The 12056-nt window shown below is 42.8% G+C and overlaps 1 protein-coding gene across 3 annotated transcripts in view; it reads left to right on the top strand.

Moving 5' to 3' along the window:
* akt3a (v-akt murine thymoma viral oncogene homolog 3a) overlaps positions 1-12056 on the top strand; it is a gene marked incomplete at both ends in the record, with an annotated part of 41829 nt that overhangs the window by 15453 nt on the left and 14320 nt on the right. For 2 of the 3 annotated variants that reach the window (XM_079229666.1, XM_079229664.1), the window contains 2 exons: positions 5535-5660; positions 9202-9313. In XM_079229666.1, coding sequence (XP_079085792.1) covers positions 5535-5660; positions 9202-9313 — 238 coding nt within the window. Of the gene's footprint in view, positions 1-5534; positions 5661-9201; positions 9318-12056 lie in introns of all 3 variants that reach the window. The other variant, XM_079229665.1, reaches the window with a different exon arrangement.

The following is a 12056-nucleotide window of genomic DNA, read 5'->3' as shown; positions in this document are numbered from 1 at the left end:
TCTGCCTCCTCCTTTACCAGCTGGGGGAGCAGAGGGGCACCAGGGCAGCCTGTCTGTGTATGTGTGTGTGTGTGTGTGTGTGTGTGTGTCTGTGTGTGTCTGTGTGTGTGTGAATGTGCATCCAGCACAGCCTACCAGGAGGCGCTGGCTGTGTGCAGCTGGCTGTGTGAAATCTCCTAGTGGCCCCCAAGGGATGGCCACACTCCCATGGGTTTCCACTCAATCTGGCCGCCCTGTGGCTGCCCTGCCCTGTCCCGACTCTCTGTCACTGTCACAGCATTAACCACATACACCTCCTCTCTCTCTCTCTCTCTCTCTGACTCTCTCTTGCTCAGCCCTCCTCTTTTGCCTCATCCTTTGCTTTAGCATCTTCTTCATCTTCAGGCTGCTGCAGCCTCCAAGTAGTCTCATTCAACCACTAAACCTTTAAACCCAGCTGCAGCCCCAGCTTCAAACTGAATACTATTCTTTGATTCTTGAAATCCCTGCCCCCCCCTCGTTCTGTAGCAAAGTGGGAAAAATGCCATCTGAGCTTTTACAGGTAGCACACAGCACCACTTTTATGTTTTCAGTGATGGCTGTATTTAAAGCACACACTCAAACACTCAAACACCAGTCCAGCACCGATGTGCTAATGAGACTAATGCACTGTAAGTGGATTGGCTTTAAAGAGCCTGGATTCGCCTTAAGATGTCTGAGCAGACGGAAGTTAGAACGGCATGGGTCGAGGTCACGCACAAAATAGACGGATAAGATTGTGCGTTATTAGTCTTTATTCATTCATCTCTCTTGACATTGTTTTTGAAGCTGTACGAGTGATTCCAAGCGTCATGTACAGCTCTGAAACTTGCTTGCTTCTGGAGCTCTTGGACAGTCCCTCAGACAGATCCATACTTTCATAACCCCCAATGAGTGTCCTCTCTCCTCCATAACATCACCTCCCCCTTTCCCTCACTTCCTTCACCCATTAGTTACTTGCCTGATGTTGAGCTAACCTCTCTGCCTCCATCCTTCCTGTGTATTATTGCTTTTACTCAAGTATCAGCCACTAATGCTCACACACACACATGTATGAAAATCCCTCCCCACGCTGTTGTGTCTGGAAGAGTTTTGACCTTTTGTCTTTAAGAAGATTAGCTGGCATCCAGTCAATCATTTCAGTGCAAAAATACCCATCTGTTTGACGCCATACTGCTGTTGTTCGACGGTGAAACCTCCATACATACATCATGACTTAAATGATTAATTTAGCATCAAATTGTTCTAGGTGAGCGATCTTATCTTCTCCTTTTGATCTGCCAGCTTATCAACCAGCCGTCTACTCACTCAGTCACTGGGTTTGTAAACTTGTATTCTGTCCTATTACAGTCAAACACTCTGTTTTACTGCTTTGAACACTGTGTGTGTGTGTGTGTGTGTGTGTGTGTGTGTGTGTTTGTGTGTGTTGTTATGTGGCCAGACGACACATTCCTCTCCCTGTTGGTGAGCTGCTGTGTATGTGCTGGAACGTGGCAGAGCCTCCCCTCCATCCACCTCCCCCTACCTCTACACACCACCCGCCGCCCCTCCAGCTCCCAGAGCGCCAGTCACACAGCCCCGTCTCTGCGCCATCTGCATATCAGCTCCAGCCTTGGCCAAAGCATTAAATTAAATCCCTGTTTGGGTTGATTAACAAATGGCTGGTGAGCTCACATAGTTATGGCGTTATTTATTTATTTGTCATCAAGGTTTTTCCTGTTTTGCGTCTGTTTCGTTCTCTGCTGAAGCCAAAGCAGGAGAGCAGAGGTGTGCTGGTGTCCTGAAGGAGTTGGTGCGAGACAGAGAGGCTGGAAAGTTTGTCTCATTTCAGTTTTTCTGGCTGACGTTCAGCCTTACCATTTGTACCTGTTTCCTATTTCTCCTTCTTTCTCATTCTCTCCCTTTCCCCCCTCTGTTCTGAAATGAATAGTTAATCAGTGTGCTAATTGAGTGACAGTTAGTCCGTGCGTTGTTGTAATTGTCCAATCAGAAAGCTTGGAACGGGCATTGTCACAGCTGATTCATCTCTGCCTCTTACTGCTAAATCCACAAGCTGCAACTGGAAAATGTGCCAGCAAGATTCATTTCTCCTAGAAATTCCAAAATAACTTTAAAAAAGTCTAGTTCAGTTTTTAAGCCTCAGCTTGTAGCTCATACCACAAAAGCAGAAAACAAAAGGTTCAGGGGTAGAGACTTGGGGAGAGTTAGCCACCTTCACTTGTCCCTTCAGTCAAACACTTGACTAAAGCTAAATACATTGTTTGCATCTAATTGATCACGTTTTAATTTAGTTGAATCTCCGTCAATGTTATTTCATACTTTAATAACAGTAGGAGCAACAGTTAGAGTTAGGAAAAGTATATGCATCCAATTAAGACATCAAGTGAGATGGAAGAGCGTACTTCCCTGTACAAGACAATATCCTCTGTTCCTTAAATCTTTTAGATCACCCACGTTGTCCTGTATTACTGATATCCTGACGTTCTAAAAAGAAACAACAGAGTCCTGTTGTCTTAAGCATGGTAGAGTGTATTATTTACTAATTGGCCTTGAGGGAAAAGTAAAGTTTGCGTAGAAAACTAAATGGAACTGAAATAAGGAGTCCGAGCGAGATGGTGTGGGAAGGAGACCGGCTGTTCTGTTTTCTCCAGCAGTCCAAACTAGAGACATGTGGCTCCCCAGACAAGCTGTCCAGAGTGGGAGAGCTCGCTGGACTCATTACAGGCAAGGCCAAGACGGGATAGCTTGACAGAACACCATTGGATCATTTGGAGGATTGGAACAGTCGGAACAGAATTGTGTTAGTTTGTGTGTGCATGCGCGTGGCTGTGTTTGTTTGGAACGGCATGTGTGGACAACTGTCCATCTCCTCTCTCCGTCTGTGCCACCCCTGGCTGCCCCCTCCCCCGCCCCCCAGTGGACGTGTACACACTCGCACAAACACACACACACACACATACACGCTGTCTAGGCCCGGCCAGAAGGATTGCTTAAATGTTTTCAGTTGTACTGGACAGCTGAGCGATGAAGTGGCCAGCCACAGGCTTCCATTGGTTGGACACTTCATCAGGAAACTGACTCAGAGAAATGACTGGACTTGGACCAGCAAGCCAGTCATCTCTGCCAGTTTATAATAGTTTTATCAGTTTAACTTTCTCTTTTTCCTCATTTATTTTGTCAGTAAGGCACATCCCTTTTTCCTGTCCCCTGTGAAGGTAACCAGCGTTTCTCTTTTACAGGTGGTATATTAGTTTTTATCAGTTAAATGTTTAATCGGATGTGAGAACAATAGTAGAAACACCTGTATAATTAAAGTGGAATTAAGTTCCCCAACACCACAAGCTACATCCTCAGACACATTAAGTTGAACCATGACCTTTCTTACAAACTTTAACTTTACATTGCTTAGCTCCTATTGCAGGGCTATTGTTTAGCCTTTATTGTCTGGCTTTTGATCTTGTGTCCATCCCCTGTAGTTTTGTAATTTGAACACATGTGTACACTTTCTAAATAACAGATCACCTTTCCACTTGACTTACACATATATCACAACAGTTCTGTTCAGCTCACTTAAATGAATTTACACTTTAATGATTTTTCAGGTAGAATTTAAGCTCAATCATTCTCTCGCCAGGAATGCAACCCTGATCCCTAGTTTTATATTTGCTATTGGTTTGGTCAGAATTTATGATGTTACTATTATTCTTTTTATTATACATGATATTCTCTTTCTACACACATGTTCAACCTCCTTCCATCCTTTTTTTTTTGCTTTGCTTCCTTTGATAAATGTTTTTCACTGGGCTCTATCGATGTTCCCATTCAGCGCCTCTCACATCACTCTGGCTATCAGTAGCAGGTGATCCAAAGGAGATACTTTGTGAGGAGAAGGAAATGGGAGAGAGAATATAGAGACTGAGAGAGGAGAGGAGAGCGAGAGGTGTGATTGGTAATCCTGAAGACGCGCTGGCATACAACAGCATTTTCTTATTCTTCTCCGCTGCTATTCCCCCACCACACACACACGAATTCGCAAATCTCTCACACACACACACCTCCACCACGAGCAGCACCCAGAGGTACCGGCAGGCCCGCGGTCGCATGGTCCCTTTGACGGAGCAGGTGGTTTTCTGCGACGTGTTAACGAGCACGGCCTGCTGTCATTTCCGCTTTATATGGATGTCACAAATAGAACACACACACACATGCACACACTTATCCTAAAGAAGGTGATCGGAGCTGCGTGTGTGTGTGTGTGTGCGTGTGTGTGTCTGTTACGAGTGTGAGTATGTGTGCATGCACATATGCATCTTTGTCTATTAGCAGCCTACGTCTTCACAAGGTGTGTGTGTGCGTGCGTGTGCGTGCGTGTGCGCGCATGTCTAGGAATCGCTGGTTAATTAAAGAGGTAGAGAACATTGGTGTCCTTCTGTGGTTTTTATTTCCGTTGTTGATGAAAGGAAAAAGTGAAATGTTTACACAGCTTTGCAAAGTGTTGAGATTGTCAGTTTGCTTCATCAGAGCCGTGTGTCTCAGTATGACTTCAGCCGCGTACTCTGCATGTGTGCGCAGTTTCATCCCTGTACATGTACTCATTGTACACACATCCAACTATGTGGGAATCCACACACGTGTGCACTTTAATCCACGTGTTATCCGCCTCTGTGGTGTGGAAATGTTTGACACTCATGTAATCCTGCAGCGGGTCATCTCATGAAGCTGTGCTGCCACCTTGGTGCCAGTCTGTGCCAGCCAGTTGGGTAATACTCTGCCACCAGCTGCTCAACAGATGTTATTTGTTGCTGCGATGTTAGTAGGAAGGGTCATTCTCTATGAGTAATCTTAACTCATCTCATGTCATCTTGTCTACTCTCATCTCATCTTATCTCATCCCTCTTCCCTTCTTCCTCTTGCTGGTGAACAGTGGTTTGTGTGTTTTTGTGTGTGTGTGAGAAAGAGAGTGTGAGTGTTGTTATTGTGAGTTTATACGTGCGCTTGTGTGTCTGTTTGGTAGAGGGGTCATCACCTCGACACCTGCCCATGTATCAGCCAGATGATATTCCTGGCATGGATAGTTTGCTTGTTGTGCTGGTAAACATGTTTTTGTCATTTTTTTACATGATAATCCGATCTGAATCTGGCAAGCACTGTGAGAGACATAGAGATACTGTGCGTGGTTGTGGATAAAAAATGTGTGTGTGTGTGTGTGTGTGTGTGTGTGTGTGTGTGTGTGTGTGTGTGTGTGTGTGTGTGTGTGTGTGATATCCTTTGGACAGATGAGAGTTTGATGGACAGGCTCTTATCCGTCAAGGGAATAAAATCTGTATTTAACATCATCATCATTATTGCTATTAATACTTTCCATATACCATCATGATCGTCCTAATCCTCATTACTCATTAGTGCACAATTGCAGCATCATCACTTTTGCCCTCATGATTGAAATGTATGTGGGTCTGATTGAACATATTTCACTTACATTTTCCTATCTCTCTTTGTATCCATCTTTTCTTCAGGTGAATACATAAAGAACTGGCGGCCGCGTTACTTTCTGTTGAAGACAGACGGCTCCTTCATCGGCTACAAAGAGAAACCTCAGGATGCAGACCTGCCCTACCCCCTAAATAACTTCTCTGTAGCAAGTACGTTGCCTTACACACACACAGACACACACACACACACACACACATTATGTAATTTGTAAGCAGGTATACAGAGAGTCAGAGACTACTAGCAATATGTCTAAGTACCTACATCTCTTTTACTGCACACTAATCTGTATGTATATCATAATGAAGTATTCTGATTATTCTGTGACACCTGCTGTGAAGAACCTCTGCAGGGAACATTCAATTTTAGAGCAGAACTTCTATTGGTGTTCGGGAATCAGTGTCTTGCTCGAGGCTACTTCTGCAGGGACATGAACCAATGTCTGTTGAAGGACTTAATAGCCTATATCCTCTAATTGCTTATATTTTTATATTTCTTAAATGCCAATGAAAATTACCTCTGCCATGAGATGTTGCTGAAATAGTCTTGTGGTTTCATCACACAGAACCACAGTGAAATGGTACAACAGTTATTGAGTCACTTTCACTTATGGTGTGACAAAACATCATGCATGCCATCAGTCCTCAGTGTTGGTATGCCTTACAGAATCCATAGAGGGCTCTAATTATCCATTTATCAGTATATCATCTGTCTGCACCTGGTTAACAAGCCCCACAGCGTCTTTGACATATGTAATTAACCAGCTAATGAGTTAACAAGATTAATTTTAATGTCTCTCAGTCTCATTATCCCCACCATCAACTCTCATTGTTCATATAATGCATGCAGATTGGCAGGAAAACTTTGTGTCTGCTTATCAGGCGTTCATTTTTGGAATAAAAAAAGAGTGTTCACTCTAACAACCATGTCCCTTATTCTGACAGAAGACAGAACTGACCTGCTACTAACTTATAGTACTCACAAGATGTTTATTTTTTTAATTATTTTTTTTAATTAAGGCTGACATGACTTTAACACACATGTTCAATTTGACATTAAAGACAATAAGGCTGGTCAAGCTTGGCTATAAGCTATTGGCTATATAAGGATATCTGTTTGTTTTATATTCCATCCAGACTCTGCTGCTGTTCTATCGCTATCAAACAAGTCATTATTACAACAAGTGGATTTGATTAATCTTAGTTAAACTCCTTATACAATAATACTTTAACTCTTGACATTGGTTAGACATGTCAGATAATAACTTTCTTTAACAAATGTTGTGCTGGATAAAACAGATAAAACATACAGTATATTATACAGCATATGTCTCTTAATAAATAAATGGATGGATGCACGTTGTGTTTACCTCCTGACACAAAGTTTGATGCAGATGCCACTTTATTTACTTTCATATATTCATAGTTACCATTGTAATACTGCAGAATACCTTTGATTTGGGCATACTAATCAATCATTATTTTTCTGAAACTAAATAGGTTTAGTCAATGAAGTCTTGTCAGGTATTTTAGTTGAATGGCTTCGGAGGAGTGCTATGTAAAAATATCGGCAGGACAGTGCAGTTAGGATTGGTGATGGAGGGGACGATAGGGGAGGCAAGTGAGAGTACAGGAGAATACTGTAAGTGCAAGACAAGGGCGAAAAAAACAGAAAAGAAAATGATGACGAATGGTAGAATACAAGCTGATACCTCAGAGAAAATGATAAAGAATGGTACATCAAAGGATGGAGGAGGAGAAAGAAAGATAGGAGTCCGGAAGGGAGGACAAGTGTGGGGAATGAGCGATGGGAGTTGAGGGGAGAAAAAAAAATTGGAGACATGGGGTGGGGAAAGGAAGAGGAGAGAGATGGAAGGATGATTATGGGGGAGAGCAACGGATGGGAGATGGAGAGAGGGATGGAGGGATTGGAGAGTGAGGCATTTTTGGATGAAATATGGGGGAGAGAAAGGGAGGATGAGGGAGGAGGGGAGGGTCATCAGTGCTGAACAGAGAACGAGGAGGAAAAGGGGAGAGGAAAAGAGTTTGTGAGAAGGACAAGCCAGGCCATACATCCGGCCCCGGCTGCTTGGCACAGCACTGGCATTGCCACATCTGTTGCCCAAAGCTGGGAGGCCAGGTGGCGTGTGTGTTTGTTTGTTTGTGTGTGTGTGTGTGTGTGTGTGTGTGTGTGCTTGCTTGCGTGCTTGCGTGCTTGCGTGCACGAACAACAGAAGTGGTCAGATGGAACAGAGATGGTACAGGCCTGTTTCCTGCAGAGGGACTCATACATACAAGCCACACACACACGCACGCACGCACGCACGCACACACACACGCGCACACACACACACATACACACACACTGATGCATGCACTCACACACACTAAACTGCTACACATATTTCACAATGGCCTGCTGTGGCAAACAACCCAATTTCAGCTAACATTCAAACTTCAATATCAGTTTTATGTGAGTGTGTGTTTGTCCATGCATGGGTGTGAGTGTTTTTTTGGCATCAACCATAGCATGACCTTGTTTTCTGGCAGCGCAGCAGGCCATGCTCAGGAGTCAGTAGTAACTTCTGTGTGTGTGTGTGTGTGTGTGTGTGTGTGTGTGTGTGTGTGTGTGTGTGTGTGTGTGTGTGTGTGTGTGTGTGTGTGTGTGTGTGTAAATTTACATTGAAAGTCTGCCGTGTGCACGACCTAAGTGGTGTTGTCATTAACCTTCCTGTCTATATTTAGGCTGAGCCATGACGTGCTGTGCTGTGCCACACTTAAACAGAAAGTAATTGGAAGAAGGGATAGCCGAGGATGGAGATGAGGGAAAAGGAGAGGAAAGGAGTGAAAACAGAGGGGGGAGGGAACTGGAGGGTGATGTATGGAGAACAAAGTGGAAGAGGGGGAGATGAGAGTACAGAAGATGGATCATTATGCTCTTTTACATCAGCTCTTGTCCCCAGTAACCAGAGAGACTGCTGAGGGACAATGAAGATGCATTCCTTCCCACAGCGAGCTCACAGCCCCATCTGGCTTTGTGTGCGTACGTTTCTGCGTTTGTGTACTGTATTATGCATTTGTGTAATAATGGCCTACTGTATTGCCCATTTTCACAGAAATGTGTCTCTGTGGATATTGTGTGCTACAACACATAATATCCCTTGGCACAGGAAAGCACCTTTTATTTGTATCATCGGTGGCTGAAGTTATTGCCTACTTTTAAAAGACAGAAAAGTGCAGTTTCCTTTTTTTGCTCTGATTCTTTCAAACTAAAGTTACTTGAATAATATTCTTTATTTATATTGCACATTGTATTACAAGTAGATTCATGTAGGATGGAGCGAAGAATGTGATGGATGAAATACAAACAAAATCATTAATTGAAGAAAAAAAGAAAAGAAACTCCCCCAACAACCCTCATAAAAGACAATGGCAAACAACTCGTACACACACATCCATACACTGTAACTACTCATAAGTCTGGATAAACATATATATGATATTAGCTCTTTAGCGCAGGTCCAAACTATATGTCACTAAAAGCATCTTCACCAGATCTCAATCTCTTTCTAGTTTCAGTTAGAAGCTCTTAGGTCTTTCCAGTTCTGTTTTCTTTGTCCCTCTTTGAACTCTTTGGTGCAGAAACGTTGTAATTGAACCTGAAAGACACTGTTCCTTTGGCTGCTTGTTCCAGAATGTCAGCTGATGAAGACGGAGAGGCCGAAGCCAAACACCTTCATCATACGCTGTCTCCAGTGGACCACAGTCATAGAGAGAACCTTTCATGTGGACTCGCCTGATGAGAGGTCAGTGACTCCCGTCCTCCAGTTGTTGTTGGCCAATCTACAACAAGGATGTTTTCTTTTTTGGACATGGTGTTCCCTAAATCTGTCTCATGAGAGCTCCAATCTTGTATATCGGGTGAAGTCTGGCATTATTCAACTTCAGAACCTATTTGCATTATTTAGTCAAAGCTGTCATGAAAGCCAGAAGTGAAAAATAAACTTTGTCATGTACAGGTTTGAACATAGTGCCCTTATTTCCATAAACTGCCTGGTTCTAACAGCAGCAGTTTGGATGAAAATATATTGCACACACACACACACACACACACACACACACACACACACACACACACACACACACACACACACACACAAAACCTGCCAGTTAAAACACCCAAGGGTTTTTAAATGTCATACATTTCTTTTCAAATATTTGAGGAGGCTTTTATGAAATCACTCTTTGGCAGAGGATGTTAAACTTAATTCCGTTTCAGTTCAACTACAATTTCTAATTAAGTATATAAATATATATGATTTATTTATTGTGGGTAAAAGTTCTGTATCATCAAGGGCAGAGGTTTTGTGTGAGGAGGTTTGTACTGTAGAGAGATTTTTTTATTTTTTGGGCGGGGGTCTGTGCGTGTGTGTGTGTGTGTTTGTGTGTGTGTGTGTGTGCAGGAAAGAGAGAGGGTAAGAGAGACAGAGTGGAAAGGAGACCTTTCAAGTAGCGTTGGCATAAATTCTCCAGCTGCTCAGTTCCTTTCTGAGGAGCTGAGGTGTTTATCTCCAGAAAATGAACAGCTTTGCCCAGAAGACCACAGATGCTTCTGCGCATCCTTTGAGTTTGTGCGTGTTTTAATGTGTGTGTGTGTGTGTGTGTGTGTGTGTGTGTGTGTGTGTGTGTGTGTGTGTGTGTGTGTGTGCAACTGTCTGTCCAACTTTGTCTGTTATTTATTGCCTTATAATAGTTTTGACTCCAGATGATCAAATACACATAGTAGTTAACATAAAGCTAATAACTTTATTTATTTTATAATGTCAGGTGTATCCAAGATGCATGTGGACAAATACAAGCTCCAGATGTGTCTGTTTTGTTGAAGGTGTGTGTGTGTGTGTGTGTGTGTGTGTGTGTGTGTGTGTGTGTGTGTGTGTGTGTGTGTGTGTGTGTGTGTACAAGACATGTGCATCATTGCAGTTTAGGTGGTTTGAAAAGACGTGTGTGTGTGCCACAACTGGGTGTCTGTGCTTCTGTGTGTGTGTCACTGTATTTGTTGTACTGTACCAGTGCTGGCAGGACTCCAACTACCACAGCACCAGCCGTGAGCAGAGGGTGGCACATGTTGGCACGGTGCCCAACTGTAGGCAGGCCCATTATATCTCTCATTAGCAAAAAAAAAAAAAAAACTCATTATACAAAAAACACTTTAACCAAGAGAGAGAGAGCATTTATCTGCTGCCTGACCTTGAGAGAGTTCCCATTGCTTTTCATGTAGCTGCGCGCACACACCTCATGGGTGCCACAAATTGTGTGCTCCATTGTAATGTAGATGGAGTGTAACTTAAGTTTACCCTTGTTTTGGAGTGTGTAGGGTACGCTCAGAAGTCTTTGCAGTAGAAAGGGGTTTCAGATCTTAAAAACACTGCTCTGTTTAGGTTCAGATGGATGTTTTTCCAGATCCCTCAAGGAAACATATGGACATCTAACTCAAAACAAAACAAAAGACACAGGGGTGATCGTTTGGGAGTCAAACAGGTTTCATTATTATGATCTGCTCACGGCTTACACTGGGTAAGTATGTTTGAAAGTGCAAACTCGGAAATCCCTACTTGAGTGCTGAGGATTTCAGAATATATGATCTTTGGTTCACCTCAGTTACGGCTCTTTAGTGTTTTCTGCTAACATGTAAATCTTACATGTACAGTTCCACAAGATTAACACTGTTTTAGTAAAGATTAGTGGAGGGGGGGGGGGAGGAAATCAAGAGAGAATTTATGTCCTGAGGAACCAACATTTTCAGTATTTTCATCTGAATTAAAAGTTTAAAATCATTAATATTACTGATAAACTATATTATCCTCTTATGTGCAATTAACAAGATTTATAATTTCTGGAGTTAAAACTGTAGAAATCTGAAAACTGAACTATTCTTTTCATCTCTTCTCTTGGCCCTGTTTATAAACCATTATATTCATCATCATTAAATACAGTTAATGTGTCTACAAATCCTGATGCATGGCTGGCCTTCTGCTACAGATGACGGTTTCTCTCTCTCACGCACACACACACACACACACACACACACACACACACACACACACACACACACACGCACACACCTAAAATCGAACCCACACACTTTTTTTCAACAGATGTTGAACAGTACCGTTAATGGAAAGTCAATGGGGAGGAACAATGTTAGCAAACAACAATGCATTGTTCCCGCTAATGCATGGATGTGTATTTACATTCACACACACACACACACACACACACACACACACACACACACACACACACACACACACACACACACACACACACACACACACACACACACAGCCTGGTAGGCATTAGTTCTGCACCATGATCATCGCTCATTTGGTTGATTCTCTAGTTGACCATGTTTCCTCTCTGTTGAACAAATGGGCATTTATGTTAATTGAAAACACCTTAGCGCCTTTAAAAACCTGGTTAAATTAGTGCACGAGGCATCCTATAGGAGAATCTGTGACCAATATTCAATTTTACACCTGTGTAATTAAT

Source organism: Taurulus bubalis (genome assembly GCF_910589615.1).
Source record: "Taurulus bubalis genome assembly, chromosome: 14".
NCBI lineage: Eukaryota > Metazoa > Chordata > Actinopteri > Perciformes > Cottidae > Taurulus > Taurulus bubalis.
Note: the sequence above shows the minus strand (reverse complement) of the source record. Positions and strands in the feature narration are given on the sequence as shown.